This window comes from Dysidea avara, chromosome 11, assembly GCF_963678975.1.
Source record: "Dysidea avara chromosome 11, odDysAvar1.4, whole genome shotgun sequence".
Taxonomy (NCBI): Eukaryota; Metazoa; Porifera; class Demospongiae; order Dictyoceratida; family Dysideidae; genus Dysidea; species Dysidea avara.
In genome coordinates, this window is record NC_089282.1 from 11,137,253 (window position 1) to 11,163,352 (window position 26,100).

The 26,100-nt window shown below is 37.7% G+C and overlaps 2 protein-coding genes across 3 annotated transcripts; one reads left to right on the forward strand and one right to left on the reverse strand.

Moving 5' to 3' along the window:
- Window positions 1-714: 714 nt before the first annotated feature.
- LOC136237659 (transient receptor potential cation channel subfamily V member 3-like) lies at window positions 715-2,623 on the forward strand. The gene is made up of 9 exons (XM_066027878.1): window positions 715-867; window positions 914-1,054; window positions 1,104-1,348; window positions 1,414-1,495; window positions 1,557-1,733; window positions 1,783-1,856; window positions 1,914-2,096; window positions 2,143-2,316; window positions 2,368-2,623. Exons 1-9 carry the CDS (start codon window positions 715-717, stop codon window positions 2,621-2,623), a joined length of 1,485 nt encoding a protein of 494 aa, XP_065883950.1.
- Window positions 2,624-6,399: 3,776 nt separating this feature from the next.
- Window positions 6,400-23,569, reverse strand: LOC136238308 (transient receptor potential cation channel subfamily A member 1-like). Of its 2 annotated transcripts, none has more exons than XM_066028719.1 (17): window positions 23,452-23,569; window positions 19,177-19,314; window positions 18,975-19,094; window positions 18,681-18,871; window positions 18,477-18,617; window positions 18,181-18,425; window positions 18,039-18,120; window positions 17,768-17,944; window positions 17,649-17,722; window positions 17,419-17,601; window positions 17,196-17,369; window positions 16,892-17,143; window positions 16,753-16,842; window positions 16,521-16,701; window positions 16,414-16,465; window positions 16,247-16,352; window positions 6,400-6,505 (listed from the first exon to the last, which is right to left on the reverse strand). In XM_066028719.1, exons 1-17 carry the CDS (start codon window positions 23,468-23,470, stop codon window positions 6,427-6,429), a joined length of 2,304 nt encoding a protein of 767 aa, XP_065884791.1. In that variant the 5' UTR covers window positions 23,471-23,569; the 3' UTR covers window positions 6,400-6,426. The 2 variants fall into 2 exon arrangements, with proteins under 2 accessions (XP_065884791.1, XP_065884790.1); XM_066028718.1 differs by lacking the exon at window positions 6,400-6,505 and adding an exon at window positions 15,994-16,192.
- Between the last annotated feature and the right edge of the window lie 2,531 nt (window positions 23,570-26,100).

Consider the following 26,100-nt stretch of genomic DNA (forward strand, 5'->3'; position numbering starts at 1 on the left):
GTGTAGAACAAGCAGTACATGTTGTAGTTTAGACACTGAACTTATGTTTAGTACAAATCTGAGTGAAATCTTCCAAAGCACATACAAGTTATGGCATGCATGGTTACAAAAGGCTATAATTTACACTAAAATTGATTCTTCTCCTACAGCTAATTGTGGATTCAGTGTTCCCAAAAAATTCTTGTAGTGGCTTGTAACAGTATTATCTTTAATCTAAAGCATGGAAACAGATTTTTAGATAATGTTATTATTTGACTACTGCAGCTTCAGAAAAACCGCGGAATCAGACAAGTCTGCTGTATTTCATAGGACAATTCAATAGCTCATTTGAACAACCACTTCAAAAAATTACACGTGTGTATGGCATGCTATGTGTCTGTACATGTGCTCGTAATATGAAATCGTGGGAGTGTGCACTGTTGACTGTTCAAACCTGCCAATTGAGTGCACACTGCCCAGAGTGTTACCACACTGATCAGCATGTTAAGCAGTGATCAATAACAGCCATCATTTTGCATGTAAAGCCATAGAAATTAGTAGCGTGTCCCCTCAATCCCCAATCACACATAATATTATTACACTTGTCTGAGGCTTGAGCTTTCAGGCTTACGGCATGTTTCTGATGGAAATAGCCTTTGTCTTTAAATGATTTTCATAATGCATATTTCCCCAAACCATATTCACATAGTTCACCACTCCATTGATGAAACTGATATGATTAGGAGAAAACCTGAACGTACTGATAGCAAGACTGACAAAGGACCTATTGATGCTTTTATTTACCAAAATGACTCAGCTAGGCAGATAACATGGCAACAGCGAGTTGACGAGGCAGTTAAAGGTGAAAATGATGAATTTTGGAGAAAGGTAACTAAGATTAAATGGTGTGTATGTATTTGTCTTATACAATTAGACAGCAGAAAAAACTCAACAGCAAGGTCTAAGCCAAACTGATGCTATCTTTGAGGTGTACACTGACCGCATTGTTGAGAAAGCTAAGAGCTGTGATAAAGGATTATTGTGGATTGTTAGTCAAGAAATCAGTGAATATCCTGTATGTATACATGTAGCATTTAACTATTGTTTAATTGTTACCATATCAGGCACAACTCTTTGTCACACGATTGCTGGATAGAGGAGCCAACACATCTGTTGCAGATCGGCAACTAAACACACCACTTCACCATGCTGCTAGGAATGGTTGGACTTCCATTGCAAAGAAGTTACTGGAGCATCAGAGTCTGCCATTTGCTCAGAACAAAGAAGGACGAACTCCATTAGAACTTGCTATTCTTGGCAACTATAATGAGTGTGCCACATTCCTTGCAAAGAACATAAAACCTATGAGGTACACTTGAATGTATACAATATCTAAATATTGGTAATTTACATTGCACTGTTGACTTGTTGTAGTGTTCGTCAGCTGTTTCAAGGGAATAAAACAAGTCCTTGTAAACTGAAATTTCATACTCTATTAAACAAGCCAGACATGAATGTTGGTAGATATATCCTTTGGGTATTGGTATGTCAGTTAGTATAACATTACTTTCATTCAGACAACAGTGTTAGCAATCCTGGATGCAATGATAGAACCAATAGAAGGAGAGCCAAATGCTTACACTGTCTATTACAACATCATTGATTGTGATGAAAGTGGTCGTGCTCCTGACTGTGAATCCTTCAACAAAGCAGAGAAATCTTGTCTCAATAAAATAGCTGCGAGCAATAACAAGGTATAGTTTACTATACATGTGTGTTGCATCACAAGACCACATTCTATAGGAAGTTGTGTATCACGATGTTGTCCGATTATTGCTGAACCGTAAATGGAAGAAATATGTTCGATATAGATTCTTGTGAGGTGGAATAGTAGCAGAAGCGCTTGTGTAATATTATCTGTGCTTGTTATTCAGAAATCAGTTTGTTTTCTTCTGGTTTCAAACCATTGCTATGACAGTGGCATTAGTTTTGGCAGCAAGAGAAACAGATCCTAGTAATTATGATGATGGAGTAGATATCCTTCGTGGGATGTTTGAAATTGCCTTTATTAGCTGTATGTTGTACAATGTGATAGTAGAAGTATCCCAGCTTAAAAGGTAGGCATATTTAGTTTGAATCAAATGTATTTTTTTTTGCTTTTAGGCACAAGTTGCAATATTTAGCTGATTATTACAATTACATAGATGTTGGTGCCATTGTATTTCCACTATTAATAATTCCATTTCGCATACCAAATTTATCAGTCCAGTGGGTTTTTGCTTCTCTTGGGTATCTCTGTCAAACTCTACGTGGCTTGGAGTTTACAGCAGTGTTCAGGTACAATACAATACAACATTGAGTGTTTTGTGTATAGCTGGTTTGTTCAAGGTCTACTGGTGCTTATGTTCAAATTTTGATCAAAATACTTGTACAAGATATGATACCATTTGGTGCAATATTTGGATTGTTTCTGGTCTCTTTCACTGGTGCCTTCTACTTTGCACTGCGAGGGGAAGAATTTATGGACAAAACTGTAGCTTTTAGTAATTGCTCCTCTTTTGATGACAGTGCTGAAAACTGTGTTACCAATTTTACCACAACTGAGTATTCTAGTTTAGACATTCATTCACATTTGACAATGTAAGCTTTGAATATTCTAATAGAACATTATGTCTTTTATTGGTAGAATCTTATATTATAGGGAGTATTATCATGTCCTGTTCGCTTACGTTCGAGTCATGATTGAGGCACAGAATGTCATTGATGAGTACTTTGGGCCACATGGATATAAGTAATATGTGATAATTGTATTACAGCAAAAGGGCTTTTTATCTATTTTATACAGGTGGTTGAGTGTGATCATTTATGTTGTGTTCCTGTTTCTGGTGCTCACAGTTCTTTTGAATATGTTGATTGCACAAATGTCAGACACTTACTCCAATGTGCAGAGTGATGCTCAAAGATCTCTGGCAATTAATAGGGCATGGATTGTAACCAGAGTGGAGCATAATACACTTTTTGATTGTGTAAGATGCAGGTATATGTAGAATGAGACTAAATAAATGATATATAGGATTGTAGAAGGAGACACTATAAGAGTGATGAAAAAGTTATAAATCCTCATGGTAAAACAAATAGATTTAACTGATGATATGGCTGTATATTTATATGCTATACAGAACAATTAGATAAGTGGGAGCCTCCTCCGCTCAATCAAGTTAGTAAAGAGCTAGAGAAAGTTCAAAAGCTAATTAAACAACAAGAAGATGCTAGTAATGAATTTAGGTTAGCCACTTGTGATGGTAACTTATTAACTACTCAATGTTAACATACAGACTGAATGTGATGCAAGTACTGGCAGAGCAAAAGCAGTTACTAGCAGAACAACAGAAACTGATCAAACAGCTTGTCACTACCTATAAAAATGAAAGATGACATCATTGACATGTAGTAATGCATTTGTTGTTTTCCAGCATATTGTATGCTTGTTTTCCTATAGACTATATTGTGTTGTTAGTTGTAGCAAGAGTAAATAATCCCATATTATTAACTCTTGTTTGTAGCATTCTATTTTCAATAAACTTTGGTTTTAGGTCCAGCTCTAGACTTTACATTGTATAGTTAGCATAGCAATATATGGTAAAGTATTAATCTTTTAATTGGTGTTGATGTTGATTACAAAGTTGGTAGATTAATTTTGTGTAAAGTTAGTTAGCCAAGCAATCTTAGGCTTAAGCAACTAAATGTATATACAATATCGGTTATAGGGCACTTGCATGCCAGGGGCGTACCCAGGGGGGTTTCCGACCGGAAAGGTAGTTGCTACAGAGCCGGTACCGGTTCCCAAGAGAACAGTCTATAGAACCGGCACAAGTTTATATTTTGCGAATAACACAAATTTATTGGCACTCGAACCTTGGATTACCAATGCATTAGGAATTCCGAAGTGTGTTACCAACTGTACTATCGCTGCTAGCTACAGAGTTCCCTACTTTTCTATCTTATAAATGTCACTCAAGAAGTAACCTGTATAATATTAGAACTGAGGGGTGAAGGAGAAACCAAGATTGAACATATCAAAACTTGTGTAATATATTCCGGATTTCCGAATGGGTTACGCCCGTTTCGTATAAGATAACACCGTCCTCTAAACAAGGCATGTCATCATCAGCAGTAAATAACTGTCGCTATGGCGACATTTTCCCATTTGTACGGTCGGAATTGGATAGAGAAATTGAAGGGCTTTCTTTTATTGTATGGTGTGCTGTAGAAATTTTGTGAGTTAATTAGCGTGTAGTGTAAAATACATGTATTTTGTATTGGACAAAAAATGACATGGAATGATGAGATTTTATGATCAGCCTGTTTTACCAAGTTGAGGTTTCAAAAAGGATATTAAACAGATATTAGATTTATTTAATGCATAATTCTTAATTTTTAAAGGTTTAACCCAGTGTTTGAAAACTTTTAATGTTGACCACCTGAAAATGCTTGATTTGACAAATCCCATACATATGTTTTGATATGACCCGAACCTGAACCTAACCCTATAACGCTAACATCAGGTTTGCCTGTTAAGCCGCATAATGATGTCTTTCACTGTCAGGTAAGTTTTTGGTGAGTTCGAGGCGAGCTAGGGTTGGCCCGGCTTCGCTCGCTCCAACCCTAGCTCGCCTCGAACTCACCAAAAACTTACCTTCATACAACTAGTGGGTTTGATACTAGAAACAGCCAGTAGTTTATGTTATTCGCAAAAATAAAAAGTAGTGCCGGCTCTGTAGGCTTTTCTTTTGGGAACCGGTACCGGCTCTGTAGCAAGATTTTCGCTTAGGCTCCTAGGCTATGGGTAAACACCTCGAACAGGCTCTGCCTTCTATGTACACCCTCCAGTGCCTAACTGGTAAAGTAGATAATAACAATAACAACCTATATGACTACCTTCAGGAAACCCATTTGGATTTTACATTATTGAGAACTTGGAGAAATTGAAACTGACTTCAGGTTTCCAGAATCTGGAATCTATCATGGAACAGGACTCATTTTAAACTTTTATTTTAGTTAAATAATAGTTTTTCAGATGATAGCAACACTTGTAGCAATGTTCTGAACTATGATTTTGGTGAAAAGATCGAGATACTCTAATAAAGCAGTCAGGCAATATAAACTACTCTAATATAACAATCACTTAGCTGCAGTGGAATCCCCTTTTAAACATTCCTGTGTACGTCCCTGCATGCATTCATTTCTATTCATTCAGTTTCAATAAATTATTTATTTTTAAGTTACAAAGTCACCATGCATATGGTGCACCAAAATATGTAGTCATAATTTGTTTGTAAAAATGCTGTTTGCTTATAGAAACTTAAATGCAGCACTTGCAGTTAGTTATTTGTATAGGTAAAGTAAATTTCATTTAAAACTGAAGTATAGCTTTTATATAGGTAGAAAAACTTTTAGTTTTAAGTCCAGGGGTTATTGCTGCCTATCTGAAAGACATTTGTGTACATGGTGTGGTCTCCATTTCTCACTAAAGTTTTCTGACACATAATGCAAGTTACTTGTGATGAGCTGCTGGTTTCTTCTCTTCTGAAAAATGGTCTGTAACACATTTGTGGACATCCAGTCCCCTGTATCATCCCTGGCATGAAGAACACTGTACAGCACCATGCCGTTCTTGAACTACATGGTATTATCTCTCTTTAATACACTCATAACACCTTTATCACATTCACTTCTAAATGTTTTGTACTACCCTGTTGAGTTTCCTACTGATCACGCACGCACTTACACATGCACACACACACGTACGCACACACTTCTTTCTCTCTGGGTCATGTGGCCTTCCTAGGGACAGACAGCAGCAAAAGTGGACAGTCATGCCACCAGTGCACACTTGGTTTACTGGCAATGGTCATGGCACAGTCACACAGAAGCCAGAGGACCTATTGAATTCCAGTAGCAGCATGTGCCCAGGCATTATGGCAATGTCCACCAAGCTGTGTGCAGACTTCAGTATCCCCTGGGAGCCTTGCCACATGGGCACAAGGTTGGTGTGTACCAAGTAATACCATCAGGCGACATCCTGGGGTTGGCACATAGTAATCCAACCTCATGATCATTGTCAGCTTAGCTGGCTAAAAGCTGTTGCCCATGGGTCACCTCGTGGAGATGCTGACCGATATGGTGTTGAAAAACACCGATCCACATTCACACAATTATATGGCTATATTGGCACCAAAAACACTCTAGCTGGTGTGAAATAATTTTCTGTGCATTTGATGATGTACACCACATTTGCATTGTAGCTAAGCATTTAATTACATCACATGCTGTTCATATTATGTTCAATTATTTAAAACAAATGTTCATTTAAAGAGAAGTTGTTAATTTTCTGCAAACTTTCAAACTTTAATACCACATAAAACCAAAATAGCAAATACAATATATTTACTGTCTTTCTTCATTTTTAGTAAGAAGCTGTTGGATTAGTTTCTGTTGTTCTGCCAGTACCTGCATCACATTCTGTCTATATGTTAACATTAAGTAGTTATGTTACCATCACAAGTGCATGGCTAACCTAAATTCATTACTATAGCATCTTGTTGTTGTTTCATTAGCTTCCGAAGTTTCTCTAATTAGCTCTTTACTAACTTTATTGAATGGAGGAGCCTCCCACTTATCTAATTGTTCTGTGTACAAGTGTGCAGAATGTCTAATAGTTTAAAATGAATAAAGTTACTTACCATGAGGATTTCATATGATCTCACAACTCCTGTATAGTTTCTACTGGAACGTTTTTTCAGTGTGAAAATCTAATGAAGTGGGTCATTTAAAATTTTATACTAAAAAATCTAATGAAAAATTGGTGTCATAAATTAAATTGTAATAAAATGAACCTGCGTTTTCATCATCGTTTTCAAAATTAGTACTGAAAATTCTATGAAACAATAATATATTGTGAAAAAAATTTATTGGGTCATTAAAAACATTTAAATTTTTTTTCATTGAATTTTTAGTACTGATTTCATGACTGACTCACAACTACTGAAGAAAAATGGTTCAGGATTAGTAATTTCATCAGTACCCACAATAAAAACTGCATGGGTAGCTAGATTGTTTCAACAGCGAGTGGCCTTCTCTATAATTAGTATTGCATGGGAATCTCATGTCTATATCTCAAGTTTCTATGCATATCTTCAAGGTTCTGCATGAAGATATGGGGAATCCTATGCCAGTTCATTTACTATTTAATCAAGTGACTACTGTACATGTATAGGAAGAAAGAAGTGAATTAAGTATACCGAGGACCGCTACTGAGGCATTCCATAACTGCCACATCCTGACAAAGTAGGAGTATATGTTGTTTGTTGATGGTGGATGGGGTTGTGATGTAGCCTGAAGCCTGGAGGAGGAAGCAGTTGATTTGGGGAAAGAGTTATGGATTAGGGCATGGCTTTTATCCACCTAGCTGTGTTAAAGGGGATTACAAGTTCATTGAAGTTGGTATAATGTACTCTTGAGGCCAGTTCAGTTTTCCAGCTGTTATTCTCCAAGCAATGATTCATCAGTAGTTGTCGGTTTTCTAATGATCATGCGGATATACTTATTATTGTCAAATAGCCTCCTTTGTGGGTCCTTATATTATAGTGAGATAGTGCTCCTTGCAACTACTCTAATAGAATAATCAAATGTAGCCACACCAGCAAATCAGTATGAACCTAGGCACCAAATGTAACTATTGTTTATAGTGAGACATAGCCGGCATGCACGTTTCCTCTAGGTGTGATGATAATCTTTGGTAGAGCAGAGTAGCTACTACTGTGTAAGTTGGTATATCACAAGAAAAAGAAACACTAATTCAATTCTACACATACACTTAATGACAGTATACATTTGCATAAACAACCTTTTCATTTGCATGTAGATCATCATCATCATCATCTGTGACAACTGCATGATAACCATGCATCAATCGTGAATAGTTGCTTATTTTCATTGTAAACTACTTTCAGAATATGCATGCATTGCAATACACGCAAAGCAGAGTATAATGATTCAATAGCTATATCTTTTAGCTATTATTTACGAATATATAGTAAGCTATTTGGTATATATGGGTAACTGTGGAAGTTCCCTAATACTGGTAGGTCAATACAAAGCATATACATTGGCATTCTCTGTATGCCACAAAATTGAAGCTCTATAGCTAGCCACCATTATGGATAAATTTGGTATAAACCATCCACAAACCTGACGCATATCCCAGGGGCATAGCCAGGATTTTTTGAAGGGGGGTTCCAACAGCAGTATTGAGTTACCAGAAGCAGGGGTCTGGGGGGCACAGCCCCCAGCCGCTGAGAGACTTTCAATATTTTAATGAATCAAAACTCAGCAAATATGCTATTTTTATGCAAAAAGTACATTAATTATAATGCATGCATATAAGTGCTCCTGGCATGGAAACAGACAACATAGACAAATTTAGTAATCTGCAATTATAGTTACTGTATCTCACTGGTATAGAAACCATAAATCCACTGATACAAATATGTCGTGACTTACAATCAAAACATTATAACTATATACAAATATGCATAGCATGAATTTTTGCATAACACAATTGATAAATTACTGGAGTTTTATATCTTTAAACATTGCACACCAAAGCTACAGCAGTATAAGGTCATGCTCAGTTTTGTATTTAATGTTAGAATGTCTGAAAAACTTCATATGGATATGGATATTTACATGCATGTTATATTAGACTGCTCTGTTAGAGTACAGCTATGATCTTTTGAGGAGAACTCGTGTTACCTCTGTAAATCCTTCCCTGAGAGATGAATGCAAGCTTTATCAATTGTTGTGCTGTGCTATTACACTATATTACTCACTCATTTTGTCACAGTCCTGCCACACTAAATGGTGTGTTAGGGTTCTACTTCAGTTGAAATTACAGGGGGGGGGAGGGTGTTCCTGAACCCCTTTGAACCCCCCTCCCTACGCCCATAATGAATCCCCAACTGAAGCGACCCCAAATGTATTCATACGTATGATAGCTCGAACCATAAGCAACTACCTGCGACGAGATTTTGCGGTTGCAGTGCCAGTGATCCTACCTTAGTGTACGATTGTCCATGGTAGAAATCCAGTAACGAAAGTTGACCCGCCCAGCAGCCTAGGGATTGGCAATAGCAACTATGTTGATCATAAACTATTCTGTCCGTTCATAGGCAGATCTGAAGGGGGGAATTGCAGGACCATATTGGCATCAGAAACAGGAATCATGCATTCACACTGTATTCAGAAGTATAGAAGGCCAACAGGCAAATAGAAGACAACAGTTATAAATGCACTTTACAGTAGGCATTCCAGCCCGATTTTTAAATTTTGGAAAAATGGACTTTTTATATGCTCAATAGATAGAGTATTGATTGCCGATCTCGAAATATATAGTTTGTTGGATACTTTGGCATGCACAGTGCTTTAAAAACTGAAAAAAAATACATTTTTTCTCTGGGGCTCCCCATACATTTTAAAGAGAATAATGGCACAATTGAATCAGGAAGCCATCTAGCAATCTGGACTGTCTTGAAACTGCAGTTGCTTCTAGCTGCAAGTTTGTACATATGAGAGAAACTTCAGATGCTATCGGATCTCAGCGATCTTTCAGGGCCGTAGCCAGACTTTTATCTGGGTAGGTTCTTTTAGAAGAAAAGTGGACCTTTTTATATGACATGTTTCAGATTAGGCCACTCCAAATAAATTCTCTGTTTCCCGTCCACCGCCCGCATCTAGTTACTGTCAGCTCTAACTATTCCATTATTCCGTATTCTTCCATTATTTTCCGGTTATTGTTGCATACCTCATGTCAGCTCATGCAGTGCTATCAAGTCAGCGCAAACTTCACATTTGTGCTATTTTTGCAACTTAAAAAGGAAGGAACAAGCGTAAGCATGCTTTTATGCAATTTTTTTATGGTTGTGCCAGGCAAATAATGGTTTGAAAAGCTGTCAATCTTATAATGAAATAATGGAAATGGACCGCTTGCCCGCATGCAAATATGCTTGAGTCCAGGACGGGAAGCAGAGAATTTATTTGGAGTGGCCTTATATTATGGTGTGCGCACCCAGCATGCTGAAACTATGGGGTCTAGGGGCATGCCCCCCAAGAAATTTTTTGAAAATAGGTACTAAGAGGTTGAATTTAGTGGCATTTCAGTCAATAAATAACAATTTTTTAGGTAAGCTGAAGACCAGATGATATCTGGAAAAATATCTCTATACTGCTACTGTAATTATACCATCTGCACATGCATGTATCTAAATATAATATATTGGAATGTCACAGTGAATAAGAATGGGAAAGATTGAGCACTCTGCCATGATCAACAGGGGCAGTGGAGCAGAACAAAGGGTGTCTTAAACAATGAAATTTACACATTGCATGGAGTTGAAGTATGGGTGCTATTCGTGGGCTCTGTATGGAGAGGCTTGTCTTATATTTTAATGAAAGCTCGGTTTAGACAATCTACATGTAAATTAAGTAGCTTTTAAAAGAAAATGTAATCGTGATTGTTCTATTAGAGTGATTGTTCTATTAGAGTGGTTGACTGCTCTATTAGAGTATCTCGATCTTGCATTGCATTTAATACAAGCACTGAATAAGTTACTTGGAGCACTTAATTTAGCTTCTTATTAGTGCTATCTAGTAAACTGTAGCTAATGGACTTTTGCTCCTGAAAATTTGGACTTGTAGCTATACTAAAATTGTGGATCTTTTTGGTTAAATTATGGACCTTTATGCTAAAATTGTGGACCTTTTTACTGAAATTGTGGACCTTTTTTCCAAGAGGGCGGTTCTTCAGAACCCCCCGAACCCCCCCTGGCTACGGGCCTGTCTTTGTATGCTTTGTAGTGAGCAAATATGTTTCACCTACTGCACACTTCTCAATACAATGGTGCATACCCACAGGCAAGAGGCTATCTCAAGTAAGTAAAAACATCAAGTTAACAACTTAAAGGTAAACAACTAAAGTGGAGGTGCCACAATGATGCAACAATACCTAAGGTGGAGTTGTGGTTTCAATTACGGCATTGTTATGCTGACTTTGTATTTTTGAGCTGATGACACAACCATCAGAAAATTGCTCTGGAGCTGAAAATCGCTAACCCGAGCAAATTAACTACGCACCTTCCACCCGACACTACGTTTTTTTAAGTTTTAAAGTATTCTACATACATTACGACAAGGCTTATAAAGATTACAAAACAACACAAAACTTATATGTAACGCGCACGACAAAGATTTACATGATGATCAACGTGTGGACAAATCCTATAGCGATTTTCATCCTCATTGGAGCTCGGACTACGGAGCAATCCCAAGTTAAACGCGAGTTGTTGTATTGTGCCAGGGTTCTATTAGGGAATATACGGAGAAATTTTTTATTAAAAAATCTCGGATACTAGAATGCCTATTACAGTTATAAACTGTACACTGTGAAGAAAATGAGACAAATTTAGTTTGAAATTTTGTGCTAAATTACTACCGACAATATCTGATAGAGCAGTCACTACTCTAATAGAACAGTCACAATTCTAATGTCATTAACTGACTTGTGACAATTTTTGTAAATTATTAAGTACACTTTACCATCAAACAGGTTTATCTGATCAATTTCATATGCTTTGCAAAGCATGCATTTTGTTAGCTAAATAGCTATGAAAATGCTCCTAAATTCAAACCTAGGAGACCTATTAACTATATATGGGATTTTAACTATATACTTTAATTGTTGTAGCTATGATGTTGATTACAAAGTCGTGCTAATAGGTTTGTAAAGTTAGATAGCCAACTACAGCAACTGAGCTGCCATCTTAGGCCTAATAGGTATCAATATCAGTTTCAGTGTTGGGGATAAGTAACGTGTCACGTAATAATTATTACTCGAAGTAATATACTGTAAAAACAGGTAATATAACTCAAGTTACTTTACTTGCAAATGTAACGTGTTACCTAAGTAATGAAATTACTGTAACAAGTCTAATATTATGTGTAATGTTATTACTTTAAGTAACGAAGTTAATAATCATAGTATTATTCACCAGTTTCTTGCTTATATCCAAGATTTGCACATTGTCCAACAACACAATCATGTCACATGATAAAGTGGTAGTTTCACACGTGACAGTTTAAGGCTGTGGACACAAAGTAGCTAATATAATATGCAATCATACAGTACGGTAGTACCGTATATTAGAGATCATGAAGAATTGGGTTTACCTAGCCAAAAAATTCACCCAAAAACCAGCTTCACAACTCCATCCTAGCACCTTGGCAGTATTGGTTAGGTATAACCAAGCCCAAAAGTGCCTTCAGTATGATCCTAAAGGGTTGCAATAAATAGTTACAAAAAATTTTAAAAATTTTTTTCAATGGCATTTTCTACTGCCTGCCTGCCTGCCTGCCTGCCTGCCTGCCTGCCTGCCTGCCTGCCTGCCTGCCTGCCTGCCTGCCTGCCTGCCTGCCTGCCTGCCTGCCTGCCTGCCTGCCTGCCTGCCTGCCTGCCTGCCTGCCTGCCTGCCTGCCTGCCTGCCTGCCTGCCTGCCTGCCTGCCTGCCTGCCTGCCTGCCTGCCTGCCTGCCTGCCTGCCTGCCTGCCTGCCTGCCTGCCTGCCTGCCTGCCTGCCTGCCTGCCTGCCTGCCTGCCTGCCTGCCTGCCTGCCTGCCTGCCTGCCTGCCTGCCTGCCTGCCTGCCTGCCTGCCTGCCTGCCTGCATAGGCAGGCAGGCAGGCAAGTGTAACTCGATAACGGCTAAGGCTATGGGCTTAATTTTTTCACTGTTCAACGTCGCTTCATCCCAAGACGTGCCTTTTGGCATACCGCAGTACGTACAATGCATGCATCATGGACTTACCTTTATCCTCCTTTGTGTCCCATTTCTTTTTGCTGACAGCCTAAAGTGTCGATTCGCGGTAGCACGATGCATGGCTTCCCTACAGTACGTTTGTAAACGGGAATTGTCCGTATTTTCCGTGGTGAGCAGACTGATTGCAGCATTACGCGCCTCTAATATCTATGATTGCAGAGATTATTCTAACACTGTTCTTTGCTTGTAACGCTGTGTAACGGGCTGAATATAACCGAAAGCGAAGAGTAATGGCCGCTGCACTTTCGAGGCAGTAATTGATAGTTGTGGGCGCGCGAATCGTCGTATTTTCGAGTTGACTGGATTGTTGCAGAGGCACTTCTTCTACTGTTTTTCGTCTGTAGCGCTGTGGATTGGGCTGAACACAGCTGAAAGCGAAGCGTAATGGCCACTGCACTTTCGAAGCAGTTTTGATAGCTGGGGCGCGCGCTCAAGCGAAGAATTAATTAAGGCCCCATCCTTTCTTTTGATGCGGTATGCGTGGCTTCACCAATCATAATAATGTTACCAAAAAAGTAAGCAAACAAGTTAAAGGAAAAATTTGAAATGTTAAGTTCGATTAGGGATCATAGCAAAAAAAAGGTAAGGAAACAAGGGAGATCGCCTAGCTACACCTGCAGACATAGGCGGCGGAAAGGGGGGGGGCTAGGGGGCTAAAGCCCCCCCTCGGTCTGCTGAGGGGGGGCTTAGCCCCCCCTCAGAATGATATCTCACCGAAATGATCTTTCTTTGAGTGGGGCTGAAAACCGTGATAAAGATCGAGATACTCTAATAGAGCAGTCACTCTAATAAAGTAGTCAGTGTGTAGCGAGCTATGAAAGGATTTTTATGTAGTTTATCAGCTAGAAATGGTAGCTGGTGAGGTGGAAAGCTCTTGTCAGGTGGTTGCGACCTTTTTTTTTTTTTTTTTTTTTTTTTTGGTCTCACCTTACCAAACTGTAGAAATAAGTCTGGGTCAGCCCAGCCCCCCCTCATATCAACTACTTCCTCCGCCGCTGCCTGCAGATACACTAGTGAACATTTAATCCCTAATTCAGTCTTGGTCTTGGGATACAGACTGGATTAGGGATTAGATGTTCACTAGCATAGGCGGATCTGAGGGGGGGCCAAGGGGTGCTGTGCCCCCCCTGGCCCTTCTCTGGCCCCCCTTGGACCTACAGTACCATATGTATACCAGAAACTAGAATCATGCATTCACACTGCATTTAGAAGTACAGAAAGCCAATTGGCAAATAGAAGACAACGCTTATAAATGTGCCTAACATTTATAGTTAAACTGTACACTGTAAAGAAAGTGAGGCAAATAAATTTGAATTTTGTGCAAGGATCGAGATACTCTAATAGAGCAGTCACTACTCTAATAGAATAGTCGCAATTCTGATGTCATCAATTTACAAATTTTACAAATCGTAACAATGTTAGCTACTCCTTATTTTGATTTGGTATACACTTTACCATCAAACAGGTTATCTCAGATAGGCTAACCAATCTTTGTACGCATTGCAAATCATACACTTTTAAGCTAAGCATTATCAAAAATGCTCTGAAATTCAAACCTGGGAGGTCTGATTTTTAAAATTTTCTCCAACTACAGTTTTACAAACTGTATGTCCATCGTTCATCCAGCTATATGCTGAATAAGGTTATGCAAATGAATATAACTTGTGTTCTAGAATTTCCCCATAGCTCATAGTAGAATAAACACTGTTGTGCACTAAAACTTCTTGCCCCCCCTTGGCCCCCCCTGACAGTGTCTCCTAGATCCGCCTATGTTCACTAGTGTATCTGCAGGTGTAGGCGACCTCCCTTGTTTCCTTACTTTTTTTCTATGATCCCTAATCGAACTTAAAATTCAGTCAAATTTTTCCTTTATATTATTATAGTTTAGCTAATTAATACTTTATTATATGGGTATTATGTAACTGTAACTAATGTAACAACTTTAAACAGGCTGTAGGACCAGGTGTCCTACAGACTTTCAGCACTTGTGTTGTAAGCCTTAATAAATAAACTAATATCCATTTGGTTCCACATGGGGTACTTTGAGATAATAAGTCACTCTCTATAGAGTTCCTTGGATACATGTACATATACATGAAATTGACAAAGAGAAAACATCCTGACCACCTGGCAGACTCCTGTAAGCGTTCGAGTGTTAATCAGATGTCTGCAGGTTCGAGGCTGCCTAGATCCAGTCATGGATTTTTTCTCCTTTCTCCACCTTTTCAGACACACTTTCTGTAACAACTTTAAACAGGCTGTAAGACCAGGTGCCCTACAGACCTTCAGCACTTGTGCTGTAAAGCCTTAATAAATAATATGTAATATGTAACGAGTTACATTTAAAAAAGTAAGTATTCCAACACTGTCGGTTATACTTAGGCACTTGCATTCATTTCCAGTTTGTTTATGTCCATTTTCTATGAATAATTTTAGTGTATAGCTAGTTACAAAATCACCATGTATATGGTGCACCAAAATATGTATAGTCATAATTTGTTTGTAAAAATACTGTTTACTTTATAATATAAATGCAGCACTTGTAGTTAGTTATTTGTAGGCATTTCATTTAAATCTGAAGCATAATAATTATAATATACTGATAGGTGAAAAAACTTTTAGTTTTAAGTCCATGGGGTTTCTTTACAGCTGCTTATCTGGAAGACAGTTGTGTACTTGGTCATGTCTCACAAAAGTTTTCTGAAACAGAGCACAAGTTAGTTGTAATAATCAGGAGCTGTTGGTTCCTTCTCCTCTGAAAAATGGTCTGCAACACATTTGTGGACATCCAGTCCCCATATCATCCCTGCACTGTGCAGCACCATGTTGCATGCTCTTGCACTGCATTGTCTATTTAATGGTCACAGCACCTTTATTGCATTCCCTTCTAATTTCTCATATACTATTAACTTGCCTAGCCTGTTGAGTCTCCTACTGATCATGCACACACCCATACACATCTGTACCAAAAACACACTAGCTGATATGGCTATAGTGTGACATAATTTTCTGTGATGATAGAATTACTACACCACATTGCAATGATGTGTGTAGCTATGCATTAATTCAGCTTACATCACACACCAATACTGTCAATTCATATGCTCTATTATTGATAAATAAATGTTCATTTAAAGGAAAATTGTTAACTGCAAACTTTCAAACCTCAATACGACATAAAAAATAAAAACAAAAGAGCGAATATATTTACTGTGTTTCTTCATTTTTAGTAAGAAGCTGTTGGATTAGTTTCTGTTGTTCTGCCAGTACCTGCATCACATTCTGTCTGTATGTTAACATTGAGTAGTTGATATGTTACCATCACAAGTGCATGGCTAACCTAAATTCATTACTAGCATCTTCTTGTTGTTTCATTAGCTTCTGAATTTTCTCTAACTCTTTACTAACTTGATTGAGTGGAGGAGCCTCCCACTTATCTAATTGTTCTGTGTACATGTGTGCAAAATGTCTAATAGTACATCGTTTAAAATGAATAAAGTTACTTACCATGAGGATTTCGTACAATCTCACAACTCCTGTAGTTTCTCCTTCTATAATCCTATCATATATATAATCTGAACCTAATTACCATGTACATAACTGAGAATTCTTACAAAAGCAAGGAGAGTGTTATGTTCCACTCTGGCTACAATCCATGCTCTATTAATCACCAGAGACCTCTGAGCATCACTCTGTACATTAGAGTAGGTGTCTGACATTTGTGCAATCAACAAGTTCAAAAGAACTGTGATCACCAGAAACAGGAACACAACATAAATGATCACACTCAACCACCTATATACAACAATATGATTTACTGTGTAATACCATAGCTATGCTGCCTACTCATAGCCTTGTGGCCCAAAGTACTCGTCAATGATATCTTCTGCCTCAATCATGACTCGAAGGTAAGTAAACAAGACATGATAATATTCCCTATACATAATATGCCATATGTATATTTTATAAAGTATTGGCAGCTTACATTGTTAGATGTGAATGTATGTCTAAACTAGAAGACTCAGTTGTGGTAAAGTTAGTAACACAGTTTTCAGCTCCATCGTCAAAAGATGAACAATTAGTGGAAGTCAAAGTTCTGTCAGTGAATTCTTCTCCTCGCAGTGCAAAATAAAAGGCACCAGTGAATGAGAACAAGAACAATCCAAATATTGCACTAAATGGTACCATATCTTGTACAAGTATTTTGATCAAGATTTGAACATAAGCACCAGTAGACCTTAAATGAAGCTAATATACACAGAAACATTCAATGTTGTACAGTATTGTACCTGAACACTGCTGCATACTTGAAGCCACGCAGAGTTTGACAGAGATATCCAAGAGAGGCAAAAACCCACTGGACCGAAAAGTTTGGTATACGAAATGGAATAATCAACAGAGGAAACACAACAGCACCAAGATCCAGGTAATTAAAGTAATCAGCAAAATAGTACCATTTGTGTCTAAAAGAACAATGATCAAGTTAATTGGCTCCAATTAAATGTCACTCACTTTTTAATCTGGTATATCTCTACGATCACATTATACAAGATACAGCAGATTAAAACAGCTTCACATATCCCACGAAAGATGTCTACTCCATCATCATAATTACTAGGATCATTTTCTCGTGCTGCCAAAATCAATGCCAGTGTCATGACACCAGTGTGAAACAAGAAGAAAAGGAATTGATTCCTGTATACGAAGCACATTAACTTATCCCATTTCTAATAGCAACTTACAAGAATCTAAATCTAGCAAATTTCTTCCATTTACGTTTCAGCAGTAGTCGGACAGCATCATGATACACAACTTCCTATGAAAGTATTTACTATTATAGTGCAGCACACATGATGAATACCTTGTTATTGCTCTTGGCTATTTTGTGAAGACAAGACTTCTCTGAACTGTCAAAGGTTCTACAGTTAGGAGCACAACCATTTTGATCACCATCAAGGATGTGGTAGTAGACAATGTAAGTGTTTGGCTCTCCTTCCAGTGGTTGCATCATCGTGTCCAGGATTGCTAACACCGTTGTCTAAATGAATGATACAATTCCCAAATGATTACACATGCATATACATCATATCAATTTATTAAATTTGAAGGGTGCTTAACATCTAGCTATCAACCTTCATGTGTGGTTTGTCTAATAGAGCATGAAATTTTAGTTTGCAAGGACTGTCTTCATTTCCTTGGAATAACTGCCGAACTCTAGAACAACACATTGTAAATAAAGCTCATGATGAACACTTAATGTACAATCATGTCTACCTCTCTGGTTCGATGCTCTTCACAAGGAAGGTGGCACACTCATCATGGTCATTGATAACAGCAAGTTCTAGTGGAATTGATCCTTGTCTGTTTGTTGCAAGTGGCAGACTCTGATGTTCCAGTAACTTCTTTGTGATGGAAGTCCATCCCTTCCTGGCAGTATGATGAAGGGATGTGTTTAGATTTTGGTCTGCAGCAGATGTGTTGGCTCCTCTGTCCAGCAAACGTGAAACAAAAAGCTCAGCCTAATATGGTAACAATGAAACACTTGTTACATACACCACATACACACATACAGAAAATTCACTGATGTCCTGACTAACGATCCACAGTAATCCTCGGTCACAGCTCCTAGTTTTCTCCACGATACGGTCAGTGTACACCTCAAAGATAGCATCAGTTCGGTTCAGGTTATGTTGTTGGGTTTTTTCTGCTGTCTGAAATATATAAGAATGGTGGTTCAGTCATGCATGCACCTCAATTCTTATCTACCCCTATACCTTTCTCCAAAATTCATCACTTTCATCTTTAACAGCCTCTTCAACTTGTGCTTGCCATGATATTTGTCTAGCCAAGCCACTTTGATAAATAACAGTAAAGGCATCAACAGGTCCTTTGTCATTAATGGTAGCCTTGCTATTAAGACGTTCAAGCTTTCTCCTCATCACATCAGCTACATCACTGGATTGTACTATATTAAGTGTGAGTATGCATAGAAATTCTTTACATGCACATCCATGCCAGTACGTCAATAAATAGAATACATATTGAAATCACACTACTATATAATATACCTTCATCTATTCTAGGAAATTGTAACCGCAGCATCTTGGGTGCCATTTTGATGTCAACATCAGCTGGTGACAGTAAATCAACTTCATCATCATTAATGTTATCTTCTGTCTCCTCAATACCTTACATGATAAAAGCATTAATAATAATAATATTCAGCCTATTTTATTATTGACTGTCAATATTACAGCACACTATTCATACCTTCAGTGTTAACAGCAGCTGGTGATAATGGTACATCAATGTCCTCAACATCAGTTTTATCTTCCTGCTGGTCATGACCAGTTGGATTTACTGCTTCACCAGTGCTGTCCAGTCTCTTAAAGTTTTGCAACTCGATACCTGTTTAATAGTAGAATTAATGTACATGCAACACGGCTGCACTATATAATTTGCAGAGAGATTAATCATATAGCAACTGAGTTTGGTATATAATTGCAACAACAATGTGTGTCATTACAGGAGGCCTAGGAGTCAAGCCAGAATTGGGTAGGTGGCAATTTTTCAGTGTGTGCATAGAGTTATGTACTACAAAATTGAAGTAGCCATTCAGAATCTAGAAAGTATTAAACCTCTTAGTATAATCACTTTATAGTGTGAAACTGCCCGGGGTTTGGCTATCTTCATGTAACTAAACAGAGTATAAAAATAACTACTGACTGCAACATAAATTTATTGAGAATTATTTGTCTAGCTATATCATATTTATAGGGTACTTGCTAATTGTATTATGTCCACATAAACATGTGATCAAGAAGAGCTGCTTGGCACAATTATATATGCAACTGTTGACCATAAATGTATAGCTATGACATCTATATGCATCAAAAGCCTTTAATGAAAACAACAAGAAATTGGTGGAACCAAAGTTTGGCAAATTTAAGTTTTACCAAACTTTTTGTCCATAGTAAAATCTAAGTAATCCATCAAACTTTCATGCTCCATGCAAATAACTAGTCTTGCTGAACTTACAATACTACAGTTCTAGCTAAAATCTTCACCATTATGTAAATTATATGCATGGGATTGTAATTATTATTTACACATAATTATGCATATATACACAATCATATTATGATCATGACTCCATGTGTTTTATATTACAGATACTGTACTACAGATGAATTTTCAGATAAGCATCACATGGACACACACATCCCTGGTGGAGATATTTTATTGCACACGTAGAGTAAACTTTATGCTAAGAGGCTACATACATAGCTAGTTAGCATATCTGTTTATCCTTATTGGCATTGCACTGCTATATGATACATCTGTTGTGTGGCCAAATCTGAGAATAGTCAACTTTCACAAAAACTGACTTACACATGCACGCACGCACACACACAGAGGCTACAGGGGAGGATCCAGGGAGTAAGTGCATACCCCTCTTAACTTTACCTATACAATGCATGGCATTCAAATATTATATAATGTTCAACCACAGCAACTCAGTGATAAGACCAAAAATGGGTTGTACATGGGGGCAGTGCCCCCACCTCAATCTTTATTAAACATTTCATACAAGATTGAGATACTCTAATAGAACAGTGATTGCATGCGTCACAGAAAACGTTTTCCACTACCGGACAATTTTTACTTATAATATTTCAATTAATGTAAATTACATGAAATGTGTATGAATAGGTTTTGAAAAGTGCTTTCATGGCATTCTAATGCATTTCTAATTAATTTTCTGTTTAACATGAAGATAGCATTGTCAATTTCATTGAAATTTTATGGAATGAACCCAAGCAATTTCTTAGGTCAAAAATGCTTTGAAATTCAGTGTATATTCATAGACATTTTATTCAACCAAGTACTCAGACTATTTCCTATCAACATTCTTTTTGTCCGATAAGGATTGGAACAGCTTATCAATATCTATTCTCGACTAGGTAAACCTGGATAAATTTACTGATCACTACTATTTAATATAATTATATTTTCTGTAATGTATACGTTGTGATTTCTTTGGGGCATTAGTCACCCCCTGGGTGCATTGGCAACTGCCATCAGCCTAGGGGGTGATGGCACTTATCTTCATGTTAAACACAAATTCTGAAAATGTCTTTGGGTGTTTAACTAATGTGCTAAACTGTTTGTACACTTATAAATTTTATACAGGGTGACTGTTTGCATATGTACCCAGGGACAGGCATTTGCGTAACTTTGTTTGGTATAGCTGGATGAATGAAGTGCATACATTTTCTAACCATTAGTTGGATATCTTCTGAGAAAAAGTTTAAAATTAAACCTCCTAGGTTTGAATTTGGGGGCATTTTTATATTTCACTTAAAAAGTGTATGCTTTGCAAAGCATATAAAGCCTATCTGAGATAAAGCCTGTTTGATGGTAAAGCATAAAATAAGATAATGTTATGATTAATTTTGAACTGATGACATTAGAATTGTGACTGTTCTTTATTTACATCACTTTCTTCACAGTATACAATTTATAACTGTAAAGTGCATTTATAACTGTGGTTTTTTGTACTTCTGAATACAGCAGTGGTGTCAATATAGTCCTGTAAGTCCAGGGGGGCTTTCAAGGGAGGCAAATCCCCCTTGGCCTCCTCTCAGATCCACCCATGGCCAATGGCATAGGCTGCAGGTGAAAGATTTTATAACTTAGTTGAACATTGGCTGTCCTTTACCAGTAACTATGCAAAAAAAATTTTATTCAAGGTCATACTGTAAACTGCTCATAGAAATCTGCACCACTGTCACTTATCCCTACAACTTATGCTTATTACTAGCTACTACGCTTATGAGGAAGTTTGCGGATTTGTTATTAACTTGTTCATGACAAAGTTGCCAGCTGGAGCAGGCATGTTCAATACATTTCTATTAGAACTAATATTCATTGTATACCACATATCTCGTGACCATTAAGTGGCTAATTTCCTGGGTGTGATATGAGTAGCGCAATTGTTTGCAAATACAATGATGCTACCTCAATTTACAGAAATGTTGGCATGTCATGAATCCTGATCAAATGTCCAAAACCAACTTGGTATAGCTTTTATACATCAATATTTGTATATTGGGAATGTTAGGGCCACGTTACAAATGATGTTATAACTTGTGACACATGAATAATACTAGACCGGCCAGATTCAGAAGTCCCTATAGCAAAAGGAAAGCAGGAGTTTATCATTTAAGGTTGAAAATCATTTTTGTGAGCTGAAAGGCATGTAGATATTAAAAGGGCCAGAAACTCCAATGGCTTTACCCATTCTGACACACATTTTCGGTAACATCTTGACATATACTGTATACCTAGTTACAGTGAATGTTTTGAATTAGCCCAGGAGGTTAGCCGTTAGCTACATAGTTTGTTAGCCTCCATAAGATGTTTATCCCCTTGTTGATAGTGTTCAGTGATTAAGCACAATGATGTCCCTTTTTTGAACAATTATAAACCCTAATGAAAAAGAAAAATGAGAAGTCATCATTGTTAAGTACTGGCTGAATGCAGAGGAAATCCTAGATCCCATGCAGGCTGTGTGGCCTGGTCTGGGACCAGGTAGTGTGTGTGGTAATGCGTGACCAGGTGGATCAATTTTTTTTATTTTCCAAGAAATGTGCAGCTTCAGTTTGAGGATTAACGCACATATGAAACATGCATACAAAATGTTTTACAATGTGATTGATTATGGGATTACTGATTGGTAGGGGAAAGTAATAATAATTTCAGTTGGTGCTTAAAAATTTGTAATGATTGTTGTTGGATAAGGTCAGGTGGGAGTGAATCCCACAGTCTTATTGATCTAGGGAAGAATGAATTACTGTACTGATTGGTCCTTGCATAGATGTGATGAAATCTTTGGTCATGTCCTCTGGTGTTGGAAGTGACAGGGATTAAATCAACAGGAGATATATCAATGAGATTATGAACAATTTTGTAGAGGAGGGTGATACTGGATACTTGTCTGCGGTGTTCTAAACTGGGAATGTTAAGGTCAATGAGCAAGTCACCACCTGGTCTGGGATTTTTCTGCATTCAATTCGGCATACTTTTCAGGTACCACAGGCTAACTTGTTACCTCACTGCAGGTCCCTATAGAGGGATAGTTGAACAATAATGAAGCAATTAAACTTGAATTCAATATTAAACTTTAAGGTTATATCCCCCGACCGCCTGCATGGCCAGGCTTAGGCAGTATTGTTATTAAAGCTTTACAGTGACCAACGCTGAAGGTCTGACAGCAACATGTGCTGCAGCCTTTGGATTACCTGCCTCCAGTTTGAAACTGGAACTGGAAACCTAAGTATCCTGTGAATCATTTTAGCAGCCTGGGGTCCAGCTTTGGACTTGGTTTTGAAGGTACCCCTTAATTAGCTTGCAGTAACAAGTTTGCAGCTACGCAAACAGAGGCAATAAACCTGACCTTTACATTCGCCCTTCTACCCGCATCGCTCCGCCCCATCCACAAGGCCGCGATAACTATATGCTAGTCTGATCTGTACTGATTACCTTCACAAGATTCATCCATTGTACATGTAATCTTCTCTTCAAGAAATCAACTTCTTCGTCATCTGTAGTGTTAGACTCTAGCTCCTCCTTTCGGCGACACACCTCCACTAAAAAATTGATTTCGCGCAGGCGCACTCAATTGAAGAAATCTTTAGCTAGTATTTAGAATTCGCTTGCTCAACCATGTCACAAAATCTGAAATCCTCAGGACTGAAGTCGCAACTTTACATTTCTCTGCAGCAAAAGTGTACTTGATGCCACATGCAGGCTAGCATGCATGAAGTATGCTAGCTACAAGCAGAAAATTGTAAATCACTGAAATTTTCAAGCATTACCATGCACCCACTAATAACGAGCGGGGGGTGGGGTGGGAAAGAGCCCTCTCCTATTTTAGAGGGGACTCCTCACGAGTAGGGACCCGCCGATTATGCTCATAATTTTACCTATTATGCTCTGCTGCACTGTGCTAAAATATATGCTCAATACTTACCCATTATGCTCAAATTATGCCCAATTATTTATGCCTCAGTTCTCATGCTCTGCTAATGATTTCCAGTTTATGGATAAATAATAGGTGGCTGAAGCACAACCTTACTTGTCAAAATGAATATCACAGAAAAGATCGATATACTCTAATAGAACAGTCAGCTATGTGATTGTTCTATTAGAGTTACTGACTGTTCTATTAGAGTATATCGATCTTTCTGTGATAGCTATTTTTATAAGCAAGAATTCGTACTGTTACAAAATATTCTACCCATTATGCTAGCGTTATGCTCAATGCTTTCAGGTACCTATTATGCTCATAATTATGCCAGCATAATCGGCGGGTCCCTACTCACGAGATACTCTAATACAACAGTCGAAATATCTCCAATACTTGAAGTTATCTTTAAACAATCTTTGAACAGTGGTAATCTTCCTATGGATTGGTTGATTGCGAATATAACTCCTGTATTTAAAAACTGAGGTGTACATAATGACCCCTCCAACTACAGGCCTATATCATTAACATCTATTTGTTGTAAAACACTTGAGCATATTATATTTCACTCTATTATGGAACATCTCAATAGTAATAATATTATAATTGATAACCACACTGTTAAAAATAAAGAGTAACTACCACTCTGAGAGTTCCCATGCAGTGTATAGGGAGGAGAGTAACCAACACTCTGAAGAGAATAACCATTATTCTGAAGAGTAAGCGACACCACCTTCAGAGCATGTGTTACTCCCCAGTTACTCCTTTAGAGTAATGCAGCATGGATTTAGATCTGGCCACTCATGCCAAACACAGCTTGTTTCACTGGTTGAGGATATGCTCTAGACAATCATATCCAGGTTGATTTAATATTATTAGATTTTGCTAAGGCTTTTGATAGAGTGCCTCATAAAAGACTCATGCAAAAACTTTCATCATATGGAACGTGATAACTGTACATATCAATGGATAGAAACATGGCTGACTCAGAGAACACAACATGTAGTAATGGATGGTGAGTGTTCTCTGCCTGCTTCTGTCTTGTCAGGTGTCCCACAGGGAACAGTTTTAGGACCATTGATATTTCTTATTTATGTTAGTGACATTTCAGAACAAGTATCATCTCCATTACGCCTATTTGCATGACAACTGTTTACTATATAGGGTAATCCACACTGAAACTGATGCACAACAACTACAATCAGATCTAGACTGTTTATCTTGATGGGCTGAAATCTGGCAAATGTCTTTCAACATTACTAAATGTGTAGTCATGAAATGCAGAAAGTCAACATCTGTCATCTCTTTTAACTATTCACTTAATGGGCATGTGTTAGACACAAAAACCGAACACATTTACCTGGGGATCATCTTACACAACAGTATGTCATGGGCTTCTCATATAAATAGCATTGTTAATAAAGCTTCCAGGACACTAAACTTTTAAAGCAAAACTTATCAGACTGTTCTCAAAAAGTCAAAGAATCTGCATATTTTACAATTGTTAGTCCCACTTTAGAATACGCATCTGTTGTTTGGGACCCTTACCAGCAAGTACATATCAACTCATTGGAAAAAATACAGAGGAGAAGTGCAAGATGGGTATGTAACAACTATAGCACATATAGTAGTGTAACTACTATGATAGAATCTCTAAATTGGGCCACTCTAAAAGAACGCCGTAAGATCACTAGATTATCCTTCTTTCATGATATTGTACACAAAGTTAGTGTAGTAAATATACCACCACATTTTCTGAGGACAACTAGACACACTTGCCACCACCATCCACTTCATTTTATCCACCCAAGCGTAAACACCACAACATATCAAAATAGCTACTTCCCAAGAACTATCATTGATTGGAACTCATTATCGACCGCATTAATTGAAATCACTGATAAGAAATTATTTCTAGATAATATTTGTAGCTAACTAATCATTTGTAAATAGCTAATTGTACATATGTTCCCCCTTATAATCCCCCCTCTGTAATTTTCCCCCCCTGGGAATAATCAGTAAACACTGCCTGCCCAGTAATAATATTAATAACAGTCAGCTATAGCAGACATGTAGACTAAATGTTCAGATGCATTTTTGACAAATAAAACTCACCAAAATTTGTTCCAAGTATATTTTAGAAAACTAATTCTATATTAATCACT

Excerpts from the sequence above, each read along its gene's own strand:
- LOC136237659 (XM_066027878.1), top strand. The coding sequence starts at position 715 with ATGATTAGGAGAAAACCTGAACGTACTGATAGCAAGACTGACAAAGGA. Across the intron at positions 868-913 it reads ATGATGAATTTTGGAGAAAG|ACAGCAGAAAAAACTCAACA; the intron begins GTAACTAAGATT and ends TTATACAATTAG. Across the intron at positions 1,496-1,556 it reads TAAACAAGCCAGACATGAAT|ACAACAGTGTTAGCAATCCT; the intron begins GTTGGTAGATAT and ends ACTTTCATTCAG.
- LOC136238308 (XM_066028719.1), bottom strand. Across the intron at positions 19,095-19,176 it reads AGCTGCTGTTAACACTGAAG|GTATTGAGGAGACAGAAGAT; the intron begins GTATGAATAGTG and ends TTATCATGTAAG. Across the intron at positions 6,506-16,246 it reads GATGCTAGTAATGAATTTAG|ACAGAATGTGATGCAGGTAC; the intron begins GTTAGCCATGCA and ends GTTAACATATAG.